Source organism: Arachis duranensis, chromosome 4, assembly GCF_000817695.3.
Source record: "Arachis duranensis cultivar V14167 chromosome 4, aradu.V14167.gnm2.J7QH, whole genome shotgun sequence".
Taxonomy (NCBI): Eukaryota; Viridiplantae; Streptophyta; class Magnoliopsida; order Fabales; family Fabaceae; genus Arachis; species Arachis duranensis.
In genome coordinates, this window is record NC_029775.3 from 103,436,427 (window position 1) to 103,460,184 (window position 23,758).

A 23,758-nucleotide genomic window follows, 5' to 3' on the forward strand; every position below is an offset into this window, starting at 1 on the left:
TTGCATGATAGGTTGCATGTTAGTTAGAATTTGTACATATTCTTACCACTTCTTTCATATTAGGACTACTTGGTTATGGTGATGATTTCTTTTCCAAAAAAAAAACTATGTTTTTAGGACACCCTACCAATTTGAAAATTTTTGTTGAACTTGCTTGAAAGAATTTATTTTGGAACATGGTTTTTGAGCTAAGAACACAAGCTTGTGAGATATTGAGCCTAATGGTGTGGTTACATCTTATAACCACTTATTTTCCTTCTTGCGTGTAATTGTTCTCTTTCTATGCTTGTAATCTTTGATTTGTTTGAGTCTATATGTCCATTATTCCTTGTATTCATGCATTTATATGATTGAGGCCATCATTTTATTAGCTCACTTATCCTGATAGCCTTACCTTTTACTCTCCTTTGTTAGCCGATTTTGAGCCTACGCTTAACCCACTTGTTCTTATTTTAGCACATTACAAGCCTTAAAGCGGAAAACAATGAATGTCCTTTATTTGGATCTTTGATTGGCTTAAGCTAGTGAGTGTGAGTGTCATTCAAGAGTGGGAAAACTTTGGGACATTGGTTGGGATAAAAAGGTGTTTGTGTTTTGTATTTTTATATTGGGAAATTGGTACATACTCATGTATTGATTAAATGTATAGACCTTATGCATTGATGTTCTTGTGTATAGTTTGAAAGAAAAAAAGAAAAAAATGAAAAGAAAAAGAAATAAAAGTGAAAAAAAAAAGAAAAAAAAAAGAAAAAAAGGGGGGGAAATGTAGATATCAAAAAAGAAAAGAAGAAAGAAAATAGAAAAGAAAGAAAAAGAAAGAGAAAAAAAAGAAAGAAATAAAAAGGGGACAAAATGCCCCAAAGTAAAGTCCAATAAAAATCAATGCATAAGTGTTGTGAAATGAATATAAAATGCGTGAGTATGTGAAAAAGTGAGGAATGCGTAGTTAGATTAGTACTTAATTGTATAGGTCATTATATAGGTTAGGTGGAAAAGTTTAAGTTAATCAAAGATTCAAATCCTAAGTCCACTAGCCATATATGATCCAACCTTGACCCTAGCCCCATTACAACCTAAAGAAAAGACCTCATGATACATGTATGCATGCATTGAATAATTGTTGATTGTTAGATGAAAAACAAATCTTGGAAAGCATGATTAGGGGAGAATTGAGTGAATCAACCCCAAACACCGAGCGACTAGAGTGCAAACACTTCCGGTGAGAGTTCGATGCTCGATTCCTTGATTCCCGGCTTTCACAAGCGTTCTTCTTGCAAGTCTATGTGAACTTCATGTTTATACTTCAATTGGTAGGATTCATGAATCGTTATATGATCTTGGCCCTACTTGTGCACGTATGACTTGGAGGATTGATTTATTTTTAACCAAGTAGGTAAAACCATTTTGCATTTAGTTGCATATAGTTTAGGTTGCATATAGTTCATTTACATAGAATAAATGTTGATACCCTTTGTTTTTCTCTTGGCTTAAGCATGAGGACATGCTTGGATTAAGTGTGGGGAGGTTGATAAACCTCATTTGGGAAAGGGAGGATGATAAACCCCATTTGTAGGATTTATCTTGTATTGATTTTTGGGGATTTTATCACATTTTACCCACATGTATTCAATGAAAAAGCATGGTTTTGTATATTCTCCTTTAATTGTGCTTGAATGTGAAAATATGCTTTTTAGGTCTTAAAATAAATAAATTTAATTCACCTTGATTCCATTAGATGCCTTGATATGTTTATCAAGTGATTTAAGGTTTAGGAGGCAAAGATTGGATCAAGGGAATGAAGAAAGAAAGCATGAAAAGTTGGAGAACTCATGAAGAAATGAAAGAACCGGAAAGCTGTCAAGCCGACCTCTTTGCACTTAAACGATCATAACTTGAGCTAAAGAGGTCCAAATAATGCGGTTTCAGTTGGGTTGGAAAGCTAACATCTGGGGCTTCGAAACGATATAAGATTTGCCATAGTTGCATCGCGCATAGAGGCACGCACGCGCACGGTACGCGGACGCGCCGATGGTGGCACATGACCCACTTAATGCAACACGTGGCCAGCGATTTTAGAAGCCTTGTGGGCCCAATCCAACTCATTTCTGATGCTATTTAAGCCAAAGATTGAAGGGGGAATGAACATACTTTACATATTTTTAACCAATTAGTTTTAGTTTAGCTTTTAATTAGTTTCTAGAGAGAGAAGCTCTCACTTCTCTCTAGTTGTTAGATTTCATTCTTGTTGTTGATTTACTAAGCTTTCCTTTTGTGCCTTCCAAGTGTTTGATGAAATGCTTGATGGGATTTTAGTGTAGGTTTTGTCCCTCTTGGCCTAGGTAGAGTAATTAGTGACTCTTGAGTTGTCTAATTCCTTTGTTGATCAATAATTAGAAGTTGCTAATTGATTTGGACGCCTCTAAAGCTAGTCTTTCCTTTAGGAGTTGATTAGGACTTGAGGAATCAAATTGATTCATCCTCTTGACTTTTCTCCATGGTTAGAGGTTAACTAAGTGGGAGCAATGGACAATTTGTTATCACAATTGAGGAGGATAATTAGGATAGGACATCTAGTTCTCATATCTTGCCAAGAGCTTTGTCAGTTGTTAGTTTATTTCCTTTGCCATTTATATTTCTTGTCCAAAACCTTAAAAACCCCAAATAACTCACAACTAATAGCAAGACACTTCATTGTAATTCCTAGGGAGAACGACTCGAGGTTTAAATACTTCGGTTTATAAAATTAGGGGTTTGTTACTTGTGACAAACAATCTTTTGTATGAGAGGATTTTTGTTGGGATTAGAAACTATACTTTACAACGAGATTTCATTAGTGAAATTCTAAACCGTCAAAAATCCATTCATCAGCAAGCTGTATGTAGGGCATCACCATCATCAATGGCTACTTTTCATCCTCTCGGGAAAATGGTCCTATGCGCTGTCACTGCATGGCTAATCGTCTGGAGGCATCACCCTTAACAATGGCTACATCCCATCCTCTCAGTGAAAATGGTCCAAATGCTCTGTCACAGCACGGCTAATCATCTGTCGGTTCTCAATCAGGTTGGAATAGAATCCTTTGATTCTTTTGCGTTTGTCATCACGCCCAGCCTTCAGGAGTTTGAAGCTCGTCACAGTCATTCAATACCGGAATCTTACTCGGAATACCACAGACAAGGTTAGACTTTCCAGATTCCCGAAATCTTACTCGGAATACCACAGACAAGGTTAGACTTTCCGGATTCCCATGAATGCCGCCATCTATCTAGCTTATACCACGAAGATTCTGTTGGGGAATCTAAGAGATATGCGCCCGGCCTAAGGTAGAACGGAAGTGGTTGTCAATCACGCGCGTTCATAGGTGAGAATGATGATGAGTGTCACAGATCATCACATTCATCAAATTGAAGTGCAACGTATATCTTGGAATAAGAATAAAAGAGAATTGAATAGAAGATAATAGTAATTGTATTGAAACTTGAGGTACAGCAGAGCTCCACACCCTTAATCTATAGTGTGTAGAAACTCCACTGTTGAAAATACATAAGTGAAAGGTTCAGGCATGGCCGAATGGCCAACCCCCTAAAACGTGATCAGAAGACCGAATGGTCAAAAGACTAAAACAGTCAAAGATTAAACTGTCAAAAGATGTCTAATACAATAGTTACTTATCCTATTTATACTAGACTAGCTACTAGGGTTTACATGAGTAAGTAATTGATGTATAAATCCACTTTTGGGGCCCACTTGGTGTATGTTTGGGTTGAGCTTGATCTATCCACGAGCTAAGGCTTTTATTGGAGTTGAACTCCATGTTATAGCGTGTTTTGGGCGTTCAACTCCGGATCATGACGTGTTTCTGGCGTTTAACTCCAGACAGCAGCATGTACTTGGCGTTCAACGCCAAGTTACGTCGTCAATTTCCGAATAAAGTATGAACTATTATATATTGTTGGAAAGCTCTGGATGTCTACTTTCCAACGCCGTTGAGAGCGCGCCAATTGGAGTTCTGTATCTCCAGAAAATCCATTTCGAGTGCAGGGAGGTCAGATTCCAATAGCATCAGCAGTCCTTTTGTCAGCCTTTTTCAGAGTTTTGCTCAAGTCCCTCAATTTCAGCCAGAAATTACCTGAAATCACAGAAAAACACACAAACTCATAGTAAAGTCCAGAAATGTGAATATAACATAAAAACTAATGAAAACATCCATAAAAGGTTGCATGAAGTTTTTCCACTGTTTCCTTGAGTCGATCCCTTAATTCTTGTTGTGCTCGGCTATCATAAGTAGGATCATAGTGCTCTTGGATTGATGGATATGGAGATGATGAATATTGAGGTGGTGGTTCTTGGGAGTAATTGGGTTGGAATTGGGGTGGTTTTATATATGGTTCATATGGTTCATAAGGTGGTTGACATGGTGGTTGAGGGTTAGGATTATATGAGGTTGTTTGGTAGTAAGGGGCTTGTGAGTATGGTGGTCCAAAGTCATGTTGAGGAAGGGGTTCATAGGCATATGGTGGTGGTTGTTGGTAATCAAAAGAGCGCTCACTATAGCCATTGCCTTGATATGCATCACAGAACGGTTGTTGATAGTCCATTGGAAGTGGTTGTTGCCATGAGTGTTGATCAAATCCTTGTGGCTCCTCCCATCTTTGATTCTTCCAACCTTGATGCCCGTTCTCATTATAGTTCCCTTTTCCAACAACAACCTTGGAATCAAACTTGAAGCCAGAGGGGTGAGAGTTCATAGTAGTAGGAGAAAATAAAAACAAAAACTAATAAAAAGAAAATATTTTGAAAAAAGATATGAATTTTAGGGAAAAAAAAGATAAGATAAGATTTTGAAAAAGATAAGATAAGCTTTTGAAAAAGAAATGATTTTTGAAAAAAAAGATTTGATTTTTGAAAAATAAGAAAAGATAAGATAAAAATTTTAAAATCTGAATTTCTTTTTGAAAAATATTTACAATAACCAATAATAAGGCACATGTTTGCAATTCCTCGGCAATGGCGCCATTTTGAAGAACGAGATTCTCGCGCGATCTAGAATTTTCACAAATAAGTTCCCGTTGTAAGTATAGCTTCTAGATCGACAAGAATTCCTTTCTTACAAACGTTTGGTTGTCACAAGTAACAAACCCAATAAAATTTATAAACCGAAGTATTCAAACCTCGGGTCGTCTTCTCAAGGAATTGCAGGGAAGTATGATTTATTATTGGTTATGAAAAACAGTATTTTTGGGTTTTGAAAGGGTTTTGAACAGGAGAAAGAGATTGCAGGAATTAATAAATTACTAACTAAGAAATCTCTTGGAAAAGTATGAAAACTGGAAGTCCTATCCTAGTTATCCTTATCAATGGTGATGAGAATTATATTTTTGCTTCCATTAAGTCAACCTCTAACTATGAAGGTCAGTTAAGCGGACAAATTAATTTAACACCTAAAGTCCTAGTCAACTCCTCAAGGAAAGACTAGAGTTATAGGAATCTAAATTAATCAGCAAAGATAACAATTATCAATCACGATGAGTTTGAAAACTCAAGAGTCACCAATTAATCAACCAAAGCCAAAAGGGAAAAATCTAAATTATTTATATAATAAATAGAAGAAAGCAATCATGAGTCTGAAATACCTCAAATTATATTAATTAAGAAAATTCTAACATGAAAATTTCATAAACAAATAAAAGAGAAAATAAATAAAAAGAACATTGAACCTGTGATGAAGAAGATAAAAATATTCCTAAATCCTTTAAGAGGAGTCCTAATCCTAATCCTAAGAGAGAGGAGAGAGCCTCTCTCTCTAAAAACTACATCTAAATTATGAAAAGTGTGACTTATGAATGAATGTATGTTGTATGAAGTATATGGATGCATTCTCCCACTTTATAGCCTCTAATCTGGGTTTTCTGAGCCGAGAACTGGGTCAAAAACAGCCCAGAAATCGCTGCTAGTTCGTACAGGTCGCGGCAAAGTGACGCGGAGGCGTCGTCCACGCGTTTGCGTGGATTGAAATTCACAGATGCGACGCGTGCGCATCATCCACGCATATGCGTCGCCTAACTTCGGGGCAGATATGGCAAATTATATATCGTTGCGAAGCCCCAGATGTTAGCTTTCCACACAACTGAAACCACGTCATTTGGACCTTTGTAGCTCAAGTTATGATCGTTTGAGTGCGAAGAGGTCAGGCTGGACAGCTTAGCAATTTCTTCAACTTCTTGTATTCCTTCCACTTTTGCATGCTTCCTTTCCATCCTCTAAGCCATTCTTGCCCTGTAATCCCTGAAATCACTTAACACACATATCAAGGCATCAAATGGTAATAAGAGATGATTAAAATACACAAATTAAAGACTCTAGGAAGCAAGTTTTCAATCATAGAACAAATTCTGGAAAGAAATTGTAAAACCATGCAAATAGTATGAATAAGTGTGCAAAGGCTTGATAAAAACCACTCAATTGAGCATAAGATAAACCATAAAACAGTGGTTTATCACTCGTATTCTGCTGTCCATTCAAACTCCTTTCCCTTCCTTAGAGTGGCGTAGAAGGGGAGAGATCTTATTGCTGATCCGGCTAGGAATCTGGACAAGGCTGCCAACCTTCCGTTGAGTTGTTGTACCTCTTTGACACAAGTCGGACTTTTCATGTCGAGTATGGCCCAGCATTTATTCGGGTTTGCCTCGATTCCTCTCTGTGTGATCATAAAACCCAAGAATTTACCAGCTTCTATTGCGAAGGTGCATTTTGCGGGATTGAGTCGCATGCCATGTCGTCTTATAGTGTCGAATACTTAGGTCAGGTCGGATAATAACATCTCTTCATTTTGTGTCTTTACTAGCATGTCGTCCACGTAGGCTTCCATGATTTTTCCGATGTGATCCGAAAAAACCTTGTTCATTAATCTTTGGTAAGTGGCTCCCGCATTTTTAAGACCGAAGGGCATGACAATGTAGCAGTAATTTCCCTTTGGGGTTAAGAATGAGGTTTTTTTCTTGGTCGGGTGGGTACATTGGGATTTGGTTATATCCCGAGTATGCATCCATAAAGGAGAGGTATTTATATCCGGAGGAGGCATTTACCAGTGCGTCGATGCTTGGGAGTAGATAAGGATCTTTTGGGCAGGCTTTGTTGAGGTCGGTATAGTCAGTGCACATTCGCCACTTCTCGTTTGACTTTTTCACCAATACGACGTTAGCAAGCCATAGTGGGTATTTGACTTCTCTTATGAAACCTACCTCCAGTAGAGCTTGTACCTGTTCTTCCACAGCTTGAGAGCGTTCTGGTCCTAGCTTTCTACGTCTATGTTGTACCGGTCGAGATCCTGGGTAGACTGCTAGCTTGTGGCACATTAGCTTGGGGTCTATGCCTAGCATGTCTGCGGCCTTCCACGCAAAGAGGTCGACGTTATCTCGTAGAAACTGTATGAGTGATTCTTTTATGTCTCCTTTCAGGAGTGTGCCGATATTGGTCGTTTGGTCTGGGGTGCCCCCGATCTGGATTTTCTCTATTTCACCTTCAGGTTGTGGGCGGAGTTCTTCCCGCCTCTGAACTCCACCGAGCTCAATTGTGTGGAACTCTTCTCCTCTACCTCTGAGGCTTAGACTTTCGTTGTAACAGCAGTGCGCCATCTTCTGATCTGCTTTTATCGTAGCTATCCCCATACCGTTGGGAACTTCATGCATAGATGTGGGGTTGAGACTATTGCACCGAGCTTATTCAATGTTGTCCGACCTATTAGGGCATTGTAGGCTGAACTTACGTCGACTACGATGTAGTCTATTTTGAGTGTTCTTGACTAACTTCCTTTTCTGAAATTTGTGTGTAGCGAGATGTATCCCACCGGTTGAATCGGGGTATCTCCTAGTCCGAACAGGCTATCCGGATATGCTTTGAGTTCTTTTTTCTTCCAGGCAGTTTTGAATAAGATATCGGTGGAGCTCCCCTGGTCTATTAGCGTGCGGTGAAGATTTGCGTTTGCCAGTATAATAGTGATGACCATGGGATCGTCATGTCCTTATGCGATGCCGGAAGCGTCTTCCTTGGTGAAAGTAATCGCGGGGATGTCGGGTGCGTCCTCCTTTCCTGCGACATGATATACGTCTTTGAGGTGTCTTTTACGAGATGATTTGGAGATTCCTCTCCCGACAAATCCGCCGTGTATCATGTGGACATGTCTTTCTGGTGTACGAGATGATCGCGCGGTTTGTCCAACATCTTCTGCTCTTCTTCTTTTTCTTTGCTCATCGTCACGGGTGGCCAGATATCGATCTAGCTTTCCTTCTCTTACTAGCTTTTCTATGAAATTTTTTAGATTGAAACACTTATTAGTGGAGTGCCCGCGGATCCGATAGTATTCAATATTCAGCCCGATTTCCTCCTCCTTTTTTGCCTTTAAGTGGCCGAGCTGGTGGTATTTTTTCCGTGTTGTAAACCTCTCTGTATACATCCACAAGAGATACCTGGAGGGGGTGTAATTGTGGTATTTTTTTATTTTCTCTCCATGTCGATCTTCCTTCTTTCTAGAATCTTTGTCTTTATCCTGGGAGGCGAATCCGGCTTTCGAGGTCTCTCCTAATCGGGAGTTTTCTTCCATGTTGATGTACTTTTCTGATCGTTCCTGCACCTCGTTCAGAGATATGGGGTATTTCTTCGATATGGATTGACTAAAGGGCCCTTCTCGCAAGCCATTAATGAGACCCATAATGGCAGCCTCTGTCGGTAGGTTCTGTATGTCCAGGCATGTCTTGTTGAATCTTTCCATGTAGTTGCGAAGGGTTTCCTATTTTCCTTGTCTGATTCCCAATAGGCTCGGAGCATGTTTAGCCTTGTGTTTTTGGATGGAGAATCTGGCCAGGAATTTATTGGCCATGTCGTCGAAACTTGAGATGGACCTAGGAGGGAGGTTGTCGAACCATCTAATTGCCGTCTTTGTCAAAGTAGTCGGAAAGGCTTTGCAATGAACTACATCTGAGGCGTCGGTGAGGTATATTCTGCTTCTGAAATTACTGAGATGATGGCCGGGATCTATAGTACCGTTGTATAAGGTCATATCTGGGAGTTTAAAATCTTTTGGGATTTTAGTCTTCATGATCTCCTTGGTGAATGGGTCTTGCTCCTTGCGGGAGCTATCTTCGGGAGGGGATTGGCTGGCTTTGGTTTTGATATCGACTTCAAGTTTTAAGAGTTTGTTCTCCAATTCCCGGTGTCGCCTTATTTTCCTTTGTAGGTCTTTCTCGGCCTCTCGTTCACGTAGGGCTTCTTCTTCAAGTTGTTTTAACCGGTCCTGAAGTGCATCCATGGCTCCCTCGTTTGAGGGGTTCTTCTTGTTGTTAAGTTGGGAAGTATCTTTTGGTGTGGCGTCTACGTTTTTGTGCGGCATTCTATCCTCTAGATCTGAAGTGTGGTTGTTGTCATGGTCGTCCGCCATGGTGACGGGATGACTTCTAGGTTCACCAGCAACGGCGCCAATGTTCCGAGGGTTACCTGAAACTGTACGTCGATCTCGGACAAGATCTTTTGTGCTGGTCGGAGCTGTTGTGTCCGACTTGTTGGACTTGGTAGTGGTGCTGATCCTTCATTCCCGGAGGGTGGGGGGTACCTGCAAGGGACTCCGATGCTTAAGTTAGCAAGGGTATTAAGCAGGTATTGAGTAGAATCAGAGTATGAGTTATACATGGGTGCTCCAGTGTATTTATAATGGTGTAAAGAGACCTTCCTTAGATAAGATAAGTTAGTTATCTTATCTTATCTTTATCTTCGAGTGAGGTCATCTTATCTTTAAGGGAACCGCCTTCATCTCTATAGGCTTGGGCTACCCTTGGATTCGGGTCATGTTCCTCGGTTTGGGCCCTTTATTGGGCTTTTCTGGTAGCTTGGCCAAGCTCTTTGAGAAGACGTCGGATTGTCCTGACCTGAAGAGGTCGGTCACTTTGTCGGTAGAACATCCCGGGTCGGACAGCTCGACCCAGGGTATGAACACATGCTATTATCATTTTTGTCCATGTCAATTTCATGTGACTTGAAACGTGTCTTCATTTCAGCATAGAGGCAGGGGTAACTCTCATAATTTAAAATATTGATATTCAAATTTCAAACCGACCAAGTCAAAATCAAACCAGTATTCGAACTCGACCTCGGTCTTAGCATAGGCAGCATTCACAAGAAGCCTCATTGCGCCTTTGTCCTTGAAAGTGGGGGCAAAATTTGCTGATACGTGTCGAATGCAGAATGCCTGGTATGCAGCTGGAGGTAGCCAGCCCCCGTCGAGAGCCTCAAGCGCGGCCTTGATGCCGTTATGCCTATCAGAAATAACAAGCAGACCTGACTGTGGTGTCACGTGCTGACGGAGGTGGGAGAGAAAGAATGACCACGACTCAGCATTCTCACCCTCGACTAGTGCGAATGCAACAGGAAGTATGTTGGAGTTCCCGTCCTGTGCAATCGTTACAAGCAACGTACCCCCATACTTGCCATATAGGTGGGTGCCATCAATACTCACCAACGGCTTGCAAGGACGAAATGCCTCGATACACGGTGGGGAAAGTCTAGAACAGTCTGTGAAAATAAGCCTGAGACTCGTCTAGCTGTCCCCCAACTCGAACAGGGCTAGTCCTAAGCACTACAACAGAACCAGGCATGGTCACCTGCTCTCCTAACACCCACCTTGGGAGCTCGTTGTATGACTCATCTCAGTCACCATAAATGACGGCAACAGCCTTCTGCTTCGCCATCCAGACCCTCCTATATGTCGGCCTGAACCCGTAGTGTGAGGCCGTCGCATTTAGGAGCACCTTGATGCTGATGGATGCATCAGCCCTAACCATTGGCATAATGAAGGCCGATATCACATGATAATCCAAACTCCTGTGATCGCTAGATATGGAGCTGGCCAGACAAGTATGCGGTCCATTGTACCGTTTGACCTCCCAAATGCTCTTATGCTGCCGGAGACTCAGTCGAATCAATCATGTGTACCCATTCCCGAACTCAGAACACTTGCCCACATACCGGTGATAATCAGACTCCACTACCTTGTATTGTACCCCTCGGCGGATGCTGTAAGTCTTCACACTTAACAGGGCCTCATCTTTATCCTGAAATTGCTGACCAACCTAGAACTATGTCATACCAGCAGACCCTTCTGTATCTCTAGCACCAAATCCAGCATGCTGCCCAGGTACCCTATCAGGCCTCATGGCATCCAGGTCCAAAGATGAAAAATGTGGAGGGTACTACTGTGTGCCAGAGCTAGAACCACCTCCCGCCCCTGCAGGCTCACTCGCTCCAATATCATCGCCACTGTCATCAGCAACCATATCCGACTCAACATCATCGTCCTCTGGATCATCAAACAATCCATCTCCAACCCCAGCCGGTGCAACACACTGTATAGAGGTCGGTATAAATTCCCCTGTTCCAACCTCGTCGCCAACACTGCTGATGAGATCAACAGCGAACGAAGGGGAGGCGACAGGCTGGACGGGTGGCTCGTACGGAGGGACGGAGGAAGAAGCAACGGCAGGTCTGGAGCTAGAACCGGCAACCGTGGCTAAAGTGTTGGTATTCCGGTTCGAACCCCCCGAGCTGGATACCACATCAACCAACTTTGCCAATAGCTCTGGTGTCCTCACTTCGGGAAACTGCCGGCGACAATGAAACATGACCTGCAAGTCCTCATCACTCCCGATCGTGAAACAAGCATACTTCACGGTATCCTGGAGCACCGTGATTGGAATGCGATAGAAAAACTTTTTAACCCTTTTCACACCTTCCAGAGCAAGTTTCATCAGTACAGAGCTAACAATGTCATCAAAGCTCGTCGTAGAACTCACGATAATACAGAGAGGATCCTTATCGGTGAACTTCACACCGGAACGAGTTTTTCTCTTAATCGATCCTCTATGGTGAACCAACACTAGAAAACTGTCCTCACTAGCCATCTGACCCCTCTCTAATGAGGGCAACTCACGTTCATCTCATATATATAGAGCTCTGGTACACACTAATTCGAATCATCCTCATTCGCATTATATATACGTAATTCGAATCAGGTCATTTCAAATTATGCCTTTCTTCACATTTCATACTAATTCGAATCACTAAAGTTTGAATTATGGTTACTACACTTTTCCTAGTAATTCGAATTGACTACGTTCGAATTAAGCTTTCATAATTCGACCCAAGTAGCTTCGAATTACATGCAATCTTCCTTGTGCATAATTCAATCCATATTGATTTGAATTACGTACAATTGTAATTCAAATTTTGTTGCTTCAAATTACATTAAAATGCCCATTGGTTGATTGCTGAAACAATTTTCGTTTTGGCTGATATGCGTAATATCTTCCTCAGCCTGGCTTAAATACGTTTTTTACCCTAATTTTTATTTAATTTATTTTTTATGATAAATTTTAAATATTTAATAATTATTTATTTTTATATTTTTAAATTAAATATTAATTTTTAATTTTTTTAATAAATTAAACAAATATTTTTAGACATCATAATCATTACTAAAAATTCTTTTATAGATACAATCTCTCTCATTTGACTTGGAGACAATAATTATGGATTAATCTCTACATACAAGTGTTTTGCACTTATAAGCTTTACAAGCCTGAAAAGAATGCGCTGTCTCTTTAACAGACTTTTAAATCAATTCAACTCAATTAACGTGCAAATATATAACTTCCATTTTCAAAAGATTTCGTTTCTTTTTTCGAATTTCTTGCCAAATTTGTTGGATCTTCTTCTTGCTTCGTTTTTTTTTTCGATTTTCATGGTTTCTAAAATCAAATTTTGAAATTATTTTGAAGATAATGGAACTTCAGAAATACACCCAAACGATTATAGAAATATACTCAAATGATTACAGAAATACACCCAAACGGTTATAGAAAAGATTACAGAAATACACCCAAATGGTTACAGAAATACACCCAAAGGATTACAGAAATACGCCCAAAGAATTTAAGAAATACACCCAAAATATGGGAGAGAAGTATATTTCTTATTGAAATCCTTTAATTATTTGGCTGGTTAAAAATGAGGCACATGGCAAAGACAATCTAAAAAAAAAAACCTAGAAGAACAGTAAAACAGTACCTTGAATAATGTTTATTCATTTTTTCTGGTGATTTTTTTATGGAGATTTGTATTTTTTGGAACGTGTCTTCAGAATTGTAGTTTATTTCGAATGTCACTTGAATCTTGACGGTTTGTATTTTGATTGAGGAAGAAGAGGAAGAGTGCGGCATCATGAACGCATGCGTTGGACGCTCGATTTTAAAGGAGTGGTGTGCGTATTTTTTTTTCTTGGATTTGGGCCAATTTATATAACTTGTAAACCAAAAAGACTTGTATGTGTAGTAGGCCTCAATAATTATTAAGTGGTTTTCATTCTCATTTTTTTATTATTTTTGTAAGATAGATCTCAATTAAACTTTAAAATAATTTTTAAAATTATCTATTTAAGTATTTATACTAAAAATATTCTAAAATTTTAATTGCATCATAAAAAGTTTTTAAAATTAAAAAATAATTTATCATGTTAATTTATACTCATTTTTCATAGAATTACTTGTCATACACTCACACTATGAATAATGTGACACATATCTTTTTATATTGAACTAAATAAAACAATATTACTTGAGCTTTTGCACTAAATATTTGATAAAACAACATCATTTAACTTTAATGAACCATAAACTATTTTATCCCCCACAAAAAAATTATAATCATTAAACGATATCGTTTTAACAAGTACTTAGTGCCAAAAATAAAACAACGTCAAAAAATGTATTAAATTTATAAAAAGTAACTTGATAGAAAAAACCTTGAAAATTAACATGATGCAATTTTTTTAATTTAGATACCGTTTGTAGTACAATTAAATTTTTAGAGATATATTTTTTTTCAAGAAATCAATCTCAAAAATCACTTTAAAACTTAATTCAATATAACTTTATTGTTGAACAATAACTATTTTTTTAATTTATTTTTCAAAATTAAACTCTAATAAATATATTATTTAAAATAAGGGAATTCGAACTCTAATTATTTAGTAAATAAAAACAAATCAATAAATAATAACTACTTCAAAAAAAATAAACCAGTAAATAACAACAATAACAGCAAAAAGATAACCAAAAAAAACCATTAACGCAAAAGAAAATGGAAAAAAGAAAGAAACGTGGTGGTCGTGCCGAAAGGGGTGAGCGTAGAGTGAGGTGAGATTGATGTTTGTTCGAACAAGCCAAAGTCACCGCTCATAAGTCATGCCTCTCAAATTACATCGCTAAAGCTACCTCCTCCTTCTTCTTCTTCTTCTTCCGTTTCGTTACATTCATCAAAATTAAACCTCCTTACTCTTAATCTAGCCCCTTATTCCCAAATCGTTCGAAGATCTATTCGCTTTTTTTTTTTTTTCTTTCAGTAACTGGGTAATTTTTCTCACTCTTCAATTCCCATTTGCTTCTCAGTTCAATCAGGCAAGTTTTTATTCAAAGTTTCGTTCTTTATGCCGTTCTAACATTGCCCATATTCTTATCGAAGCTTTCTATCTTCTCGGTATTGCGTATTTGTAGCAATTTCGTTGTTTCTTACCCCTTTGTAAGAGGGGAAAATGTCTTTCCTTTTTTTTTTGTAAAAAAATGTAATTAATTGCTTGCATTTTATATTTATATTTTTTCCTTATAACTGGGGAATCAGTTTTTTTCCCCTTTCAATTAATTGCATTGCGATCTTAGTCATATATGTGATTATTTTGTCGGAAAAAAATGTTCTTTCTTTTCCTTTGCCACTATTCTTAACTAATTTATTGTGCTTGTAATCACATTTGATTCTTAGTTGATGCCTATTAAACTTACAATTTACTCTTGTTTGAACACTACTCCATGTTTTTATTGTTATGTTGGGGGGTTCATTGTGTGATTTTTGTCATGTATATTAGTTCTAGTGATAAGTGTTTATGTTTATTTGAATGCCATGTTCAATGTTGAGACAATTTTTGTTTTGTTGCCCTGCTGTGAATGTATATTACTAGAACTATCTTTGATTCTCTTCATTTTGTCCGGTTTCAGATGTCTGCGAATTCCGAGAATGTTGGGGTTTGTTCTCTTTGCCAGAAGGCATTATCTCCTGATAATGAGATGACAAGTGATCCTGCAACAGTTGGTGTATGTGGTGATTGTAAATTTTTATTGCTCGAGGACTATGGGAATCATATGGTTACCCCTCAGAGCATGCAAAGAAGGTTTAGAGGCCGGTTCAGGCGCAACAGCTCTGAGTCGGTTGACAACATGGTTAATAATTTGAGGCAAAGCAGATCTGCGACTGCTTCTTTGGAGGACGTTCAACAAATTGTGGAGGGGGATGCCGCTGCTTGGTCGACGCAGCATGCTAGTTTACATAATACCCCTAGTGGTTCTAGGAGATGGAGGCGGGTTCTCTCTGATACCGACAGCGATGGTTTTGATAATTGGAGCTCACTTTACGGTGAAAATGAATCAAATGAAAGCTTTAGACGGTATAGGATTCCTCATGGTGAGACTGATTCCCTCTCTTTCAGTGTTTATGGAGGTGACTCAGATGTCTCTGTGGATAGACATAGTATTATACATAGAGGAATGTTTGGTTTACCGGATGTGGGAGATGAGTTTGATAGTGACACCGATATAGATCCAATGCATGCTGGTGTCAGTCACTGGCACTCAGATGATATGGAAGATGATGAGGAAGAGGAGGAGGACAATGAGGACGACGATGATGATGAGGAGGAGGAAGAGGATGTCGAACGGGAATGGGAAATAGCTGATGCTGTAGAAGCGGAAGCCACAGCTCGCCTTCAAATGTTTTTCACCTCAAATTCGAGTGCGAGTAGGGGTAGCAATGTACGGATACAAAGGTTTGATTCCGCTGAATCTGAGGTGGTCCAAATGGTCAGTAACTGGGGAGCTGACTTGGAGGATACTGGCTTACATCCCTATGGTGCCAACTTTGGGGACTATCTCGATGCTAGACAATTCGAAGATTTTCTTGAGCATCTTGCTGAGAATGACAATTCGAGACGAGGAGCACCCCCTGCATCTTTGTCATTTGTGAACAATCTTCCCCGCGTAGTCGTTGACAAGGACCATGAGAAGCATGGTGAACTAGTTTGTGCCATTTGCAAGGATGCATTGGTACTTGGGACTGAAGCTAGTCAGCTTCCATGCTCTCACCTTTATCATGGAAGTTGCATTTTACCGTGGTTGAGCACACGGAATTCATGTCCTCTCTGTCGCTATGAGCTTCCAACTGATGACAAAGATTACGAAGAGGGAAAGCAGAACGGTGTTCTTCAACATGTAAACCATGACAGGCAGCAACTAGAGATGGTGGATGTGGATGATAGTTCCTCTGATGTCTCTGTCTTGGCTGAAGTAAACGAAGCAGATAGTATTAGTCAAAGTGTAATACATCATACAGAAGTTGTAAGTTCGAATTCTTCCACAAATTCTTCGGCGGTAAGAGGTGGTAGAGGAAGATGGTTTTTTCTTGCCGCGGCTCCAATAGTTAGTTTAGTTGGCATTGTGCTTGTCCTGTGGTTAGGTAACTCACAGATTGAAGGGAATAGGCATCTCAGCGGGCGCAACATGTCCGCACAAGATCATCATACGGTTAATGTTTATGCCACACCCGTCCAAAGGGAGAGCAGAAGCAGAAGATGGTGGTGCCCTTTCTAAGTACTTATCCAATTGTTTAAGAATAATAATTCCTTATTGTAGCCACTAGGGATTGGAATTTTAGCTGACTCTCTGTTTCTGGGGTGCTTTGTGTTCTCACTAATTTCAGTAGTATGTATAGATTATAGACTAGTGTTTGTAATAACTAATAACCTTATAACACGATCTTTATTTCTTGTACCTGCTCTCTCTCTCGTTTGTGCTTCAATGACACAAAGCCTATATAGTTGATGATCCATCCTTGATGATTACTGTGATGGACTTAATTCCTTAAACTCCAGAAGTGGATGCTGTTTGTGACCAAAAGTTTTAGGTTGAGATGCACCAGTGTCACTAAAAATATTGTAGAGGTGTTAATGATGGAAACTCTAGAGTGGGTGTCCATTGACATTTGATGCTCAATATAAGGGTGGAGAGTTATGTTCTCATTATTGTAATGTTTGTCACCAGATAACTAATAAGACAGGTTTCTTAATAATCATTTGGATGTTCATTGAAATCTTAATCACTAGGATCAATGGTCATTGAGAGGGCTTGTTTGAAGCAAGTTTCCTCCATTAATTAAGAGATTATGTATTTATTCTTTTAATAACTGAAGAGATTGCTTAAAACTAAATCAAAGGAAGATACTGCTTATTTAAGAAATACAAGCACTTTTGAAAATTAAATGTGCTACATCAATTTTAAATATGGAAATAAATTAGGAAGAATACTCTACAACTCTGTTAAACTGATTAGTTACTGAATATGGTTCTGTTTATAAAAAAAATTTCTGAAAATTGAGTGATTTGAGTCATTAGAACTCCAGGCCCCATCTTCAAGTAACATAGGGTAAAAGATGAGAAAAAATCAAATAACAGCACCATTAAGAGAATTTGCATTTTTCATTAAGATATTGATCAGGATCTAGAAAATTTAGGTACTGAAAACTAAACTAACATGTGTATAATAACAATTTACATAACTGTGATCAGGATGCAGGATCAAATTAATAAGATTATAGAGACACAACATATATAATATCTATATACTATACTAAGAATTCTCAAGGTGGTTTTTTTTTTTTTGACAAATGCAATCAACAATGAAATAAAATGCCCCATCCAAGCATGGCATGTGAATAGATACCTTATGTCCAGCTTTCATCGGTTAAGAATTTTTTTTTTCATTTCTTTTGAGGAAGATCCTTCTGTTCAATGGAATACTGTTATTTATCCACTAATCTATAACCTCCCTATGGACAACATAAATTGGAATTGAATTTTGCAAAAGCAATAATCACAAACTCAGATGTTAGAAGAGTATGTTTATGTATAGAATAGTCCATGCAGCCATTGAGAATACTGCAAAGATATGGACCCAGAACAATACTGCAGCTGCTTCCCTTCCACAGCCTCTTAGATTAGCAACGGCACCTGTCAACAAATAAAAGAATAAACCTTAATGGTTAAAAGCCTAACACCTGAAAAACTATAAAGTCCAAAATAACATTAAGTCTAGAGATTAATTTTGATACACTATTAGTGTAAAATATTTTATGCTATCTACCGAGCAAGTACTACTATCATGTGCAGCACTTTTGTAGTTATTGTAAGAGTCAAATACTTGGTGAACAAACGTAATAGGGTGACTGTGTTGAGGTTTATCAACTAACCATACATCAAATTTGTTCTCTGATATTAAAGTCCTCAAGCAACCTGTGTTCAGAAGTGTTGTGCTAGGGATTTGTGTACCTTTTTAAGGTTTAACCCTAGCAATGTTCAGAAGTGTTCCTAAAAGTGAGGGCTAAGAAGGATAAGAGATGTTTATGGCATACCTGAAAGAACTGATGTTGGCATTGAATGCTGAATGAGTAGGACAAACCGAAACATTTTATCATCAGGTGGCAGAAAACCAAGCCTGTCAGCCGTCATTACAATGGCAAGTCCAACCGGAGGCACTAAAACCAGCCGCCCAAAAATGATAGCAGCAGTTGTCCGAAAACCAAGTTTTGAACTTCCAGGTCCTGCAGACAGATAACCATGATTCATTTATATATTCTTGTTGTAAGAACGAATACATGGAATCCAATACACATGATAAATGAAATTAGATTAAATATGACACTCGTGACAAGAGCTTTATGAAATTACCATCAACAAGGTTTCCTCCCAGTGCCAACAAAATGCACGGAATCATGGCCTCCCTGATCATTAATTAAAGTAACTATTAGCCAGTATCAATAGATTCATAACCATCGCTAATTTAAGACCATGTGACATAGTTTCTTAACATATATTTGATGCCCAACTATTCATGGATGACCTCATAAACAAGATTGAAATGTTTTCCTAACAATACATTTTTGTAAAGTATTCATTTTGCATGTAAGCAAATTTTAATTCTACAAGTTAAAAGGAAATAATAAGGTGAAACTATGTACAGGTCTACTTCCTTGTTATTTCAGATATAATCAAGGTTATTATATGCATGTGTTTCCCAAAGAAAAATGTAAAATTTCCGTAAGTTGGTATGCTGTTTCCACAGAATAATGAATACTTACAAAAGAACACAAACTAAATAAAAGGATTTACTGCAATCAATATGCATACCCAAGTATCATGCAGCTGTCAGTGAAGAAGAATAATGGGGCATCAGGTGTAAAGATGAGTTTCTTGAGAAATGGGACTGCACCAAGTACCATGGCCAGAATCTGCGAAAACATGCGTAATACACCAAGAAAAAAATCAACTTCGTTTGTCTACTGGCACAAGAATCCATTTACCAAAATAGTGAAAATACAACAACTAAACCAAGCTCCAAGTTTTACTTGCTAATGAAGATATATACCAAGGCTGTTTGCTCTGGGTACGTGATGATTATCACTAGATAAATCCATAATCCTCATATGACATCTATAAGACTCAGCATGTACACTGCTGATTACTAGAATTATTTTTTTTCTTTTTTAATGCACAAATTTGTTTCTATAATTGCTCTAAAAGATATTGAAGAAAAAGTATCATATATAAACTGGATTGCCATACCAGGACAAGTAAGAAATAACCTTAATCTTTCCAACCAAAGACAGCAACACAAAAGGAAGGGATATGAGGACACCTAGCATCTAGAATGCGAAGAAATGCCCAAATATCTTTAATCTGCACTAGCAACCATGAACCATGTGTAAACATTGGATCCAGAGAAGAAGAAAAGTAATTGAGGATAGGCATATCTAAATAGGCACTGCATGGATTGTGCAACACATAAAAAATTAAACCATCAAGTCACAAACAAAAAAGGAAGATTTTGGCAATTGGAGTTGAAAGACATAAACATCAGAATCATATTAAAATTCCTGTGCCTGTTAAGTTTGAGTTATGACAACTAAGCCTTGTCCCATTAGGTGCGAATATGAAGTTATATAAACTTAAACTTAAACTTCTACAAAAAATTATCATGAAAATGATAGTCATCAAATAACATGAATAAAATAAAATAACACAGAAAATAATAATAATAATAATAATAATAATAATAATAAATCTCTTCATCAAGTTAATCTCACCTTCCATTCCCTTGAAGCATTTGATGCTGTCAAAATGACCTCTTCCTTTTGGGTTTCCTCCTCCTTTGGAGCAAGCAATGGAGTTGTTCGTTGATTTTGTTCAGGTGAGCCATCATTATTTGGAGCACCCTTCAGTGGAAGGCTTTCATTATCAATGTCAAATGTGCCTTCTGGAGGAGGAGCCAACATATTAAATACATACGTGTATAGGATGATAGCACCAACCTGCGACAGATTAAAATTAATAACTCCCGAGTCCTGCGTATGTTTTCTAGAACAATATACTCTTGATCTTAAACAATATACTCTGAGTCCTGAGTATATACTTAAACTATTCTACATTATATCAACCACCCTGAACTTAAGAGTTAATATTGTAGCTGATTATGTGAAAAAGTTATAAGTCAAGGCACTAGAATTCAATAACTGAGACAAGATGGAGTTGTCAAGAAGATATCTATGAACCTACCCACTGGCCAAATGATATATAGGCAGTTCCATCTGTGCTACATTTTTCAGTGTCACCAAAAGGATTGGATGTGTCTCGACATAAAGCAGCAATCAGGACAAGCGGCACGTTCCCAATATTCCCTGTATAGGAATTTGCAGCAATATAATTAAATTTAACACAAGAAAAACCCAACATATAAAAAACAGAATCAACATATCTGCTCTTAAATTTTATTGTAAACAATTATAACGAATCAATCATTCATTCCTTCTCTTATGATTTAGATGTCAATCGAAGTATAACAAGAAAAGTTCGTTTTTTTTCCACTAAGTAAGGTCGGTTGTATGAATCAAACAACGCCATTGTTTTTGTTAGAAACCATGTATGCCCAGAACCCATTGAAAGCAAGCCACGCTTCGTGGCTTTGGCCATATTTGATTATAGTTTGTAGCGACAATTGCAATGTGTTTTCTTCATAACTTTTTTTTTTCTCTACAACCCTACCAGCATATTGGTCAACCCAGTATGTTGCCCCCCATGTAAACTATTCTTCATACTTGGTTTCTATAAATCTAATTTACTTATGACAAAACCACGTAAGGTAAAATTACACTACCCTTTTCAAAATATATCCATCCCGGCTTTCTCTATAATGCAAATTCCTAACCTTATGATCTAAAGCATCCGCTCAACCGGAACAAAACTCTCACTCCTGCAAATTATATTCCTCTATTGCTTTTCTTTACAACATTCAGTCCTGACTCTCATGTCATCATAATCAGAAGTGCAGATAAAAAAAGACAGAGAGCATAAAAAGGACTATTTGATTACCTATTCCAATATGTACAATTGTAAACTTGAAGAAAGGGTATGGGGGGCGGATGATGGAGGCGACAATAAAACCAATTATTGAGCCTGAGATGCTACTCAGCACAACATTGACCGGAATAAACCACCTGCAAAAAAATCAGAGCTCAAATAATTGATGATGTGTATCGGTAGTGAGTGTGATTTATCACATAACAATAAATAACAAAATTTAAGGTGGGAGAGTAAATTGAGTACTATTTATTTGTCACCTACCAGGCTAGCATCTTCTCCAGGGTAACAGCTTGTCCCAATTGAGAGAATATCAAGCAGGGTAGCAATAGTGTAAAGACAAGCTACAACAACCGAAAATTGGGTGAGACAAAGAGAAAGACAATGAAAACGAAAGGAGAATTCAATTTCATTTTCTTCTGCTTTGGTCTTTGTCACCAGTATCCAAACTCATAATGATTGATTCAAACACAGAACAATTCAACAGATAGAGCAATTAAAAAACAGAGAATAGAAAAGACATATATACCCCATTCAAGAGCTTCCTCCCAGAAGCAGGTAAGATGTTAACATACTTTGAAGCCATGAGGAACCCCAAAAAGCACATGGTGAACACCTTTGCTATTGGTAACACTGCAATCTTGATTGAGTCTAACACTGATTCACCTCCTCCACTTCCAACTGCCCCTTCATTCTGCAACATCATTAGAAACCTCCCAACACTAGTTCCCATTCTTCTTTTCTTTCCTTGGTGAACAGCTCAATTTAATTCAATTCAATTCAATCCAATCTGAAAATCCCCCAAAGAGAAGCAAAAAAGGGTGCTTTGGTTTGATTTGAGACTTTCTACAAACAGGTGGAGGGGAGTGTGTTTTTTTCTAAGTCAGAACAAGAACACAGAAATGAAGAAACAAAAAAATAAACCAAAAATAGGAAAGAAGTAAAAAAGAAAGAAGATTTATTATAAGGAGGCTACGCCTGCATGAGCACGTGCACAAGAACAATGTGATTCCCCTTGTTTCTTTCTTCTCTTCTCTTCTATTCTCTACCTCTCTACAGAGACGTAGAAACAACACTCACTCACAATCACAACCAATAGAGGGGGAGGAAGAAAAGAAAGTGTGTGTGATAGAGAGAGAGGAATCACATTCCCATTCACTTATCATTATTACACATACACGAATCTAATTTTATTTTTTTGTCACTATATACACGAATCTAATTTAATTATAATTTTATAAATAAAACTGTTTTATTTTTATTACAGAGAGGTAAATAAGTCCTTCACCTAGCGTTTGTTTTGGGATATTGAAATAGAGATCGAGAGATTGAGGCTTCAAAATTTCAATATTTTAATACTTCTAAAAAGTAGAGACACATGAGATTAAAATTTTTAGAGGTCGAGATCTCTGTACAAATTAAATTAAAATTTTATTTTATTTTTAATTTCTGTCTCCTACTTTACTCTAAACAAAAATTTATTTCAATATCTGTTTTTTAGTCTCTGTTTACAAATAAATTCTTTCACAAATTAAATTACAAATAAATCATTATTTTTGTAAATAGAGGATACAAATTTTTTTAATGATAATTTCAATTCAGTACGAAAATATCTATGTTTTTAGTTTATAAAAATAAAAAGTTTATTTGTAATTAAATTTAATAAATTTTTTTGGAGATAGAAAATTAAGGATTTATTTTTTTATTATTAGAAAAAGATTGACGTGTCAATTTTTAATTCAAATCTAATATACATGAATGAATATGGCATATAAATACAAGAAAGGGAGCTGTTGTTGTTATATGTTTCATATGATTATTATTTTGTTTATTATTTATGATGAGTTGAATTTAGTTATCTAAAATATTTCTTAATTTGACATATCAATTAATCTGTTAGATATATTTAAGAGGAGTTGAATGAAATATGGAAGAAGGAGAGTTACAGGAAAGAAATATCAAATGTGTCAACTGAAAATCCGAAATTGAATGGCAGGAGAATCTCGCCTATTGACAATTAACTACTTTTTTTTTTCTAGAAACAGTCTATTTTCCAACTCTAAGTCAACTACTCAGCTACTCTTCTATTTAATTTTTTTTTTGGACCTGCTCTTCTATTTAATTTTGAACTTGGTTTCTTTTCTAATTTTTGAAATTTGAATTTATTAATAAAAAAATATAAACATATTATATGCATAAAAGAATTAA

At 37.5% G+C, this 23,758-nt stretch overlaps 3 protein-coding genes across 4 annotated transcripts; 1 reads left to right on the forward strand and 2 right to left on the reverse strand.

The window, feature by feature from the left end:
• Positions 1-11,237: 11,237 nt before the first annotated feature.
• On the reverse strand, positions 11,238-11,945 carry LOC107485371 (uncharacterized). The gene has a single exon (XM_016105897.1). The coding sequence runs from the start codon at positions 11,943-11,945 to the stop codon at positions 11,238-11,240; it is 708 nt and encodes a 235-aa protein (XP_015961383.1).
• A 2,217-nt stretch (positions 11,946-14,162) lies between these two features.
• Positions 14,163-17,008, forward strand: LOC107485411 (uncharacterized). Of its 2 annotated transcripts, none has more exons than XM_016105939.3 (2): positions 14,163-14,498; positions 15,090-17,008. In XM_016105939.3, the coding sequence occupies exon 2, from the start codon at positions 15,090-15,092 to the stop codon at positions 16,731-16,733; it is 1,644 nt and encodes a 547-aa protein (XP_015961425.1). In that variant the 5' UTR covers positions 14,163-14,498; the 3' UTR covers positions 16,734-17,008. The 2 variants fall into 2 exon arrangements, with proteins under 2 accessions (XP_015961425.1, XP_015961426.1); XM_016105940.3 differs by having other exon boundaries at positions 14,163-14,450.
• Positions 17,009-17,818: 810 nt separating this feature from the next.
• On the reverse strand, positions 17,819-22,709 carry LOC107485412 (protein PIN-LIKES 6). The gene is given in 9 exon segments (XM_016105941.3): positions 17,819-18,148; positions 18,550-18,738; positions 18,866-18,918; positions 19,325-19,425; positions 20,218-20,505; positions 20,750-20,871; positions 21,563-21,687; positions 21,815-21,894; positions 22,080-22,709. Coding segments are annotated over 9 exon segments (1,284 nt in total). The 5' UTR covers positions 22,284-22,709; the 3' UTR covers positions 17,819-18,026.
• Positions 22,710-23,758: the final 1,049 nt, after the last annotated feature.

Coding starts and splice junctions, on each gene's coding strand:
- LOC107485371 (XM_016105897.1), bottom strand. CDS start 11,945: ATGGCTAGTGAGGACAGTTTTCTAGTGTTGGTTCACCATAGAGGATCG.
- LOC107485411 (XM_016105939.3), top strand. CDS start 15,090: ATGTCTGCGAATTCCGAGAATGTTGGGGTTTGTTCTCTTTGCCAGAAG.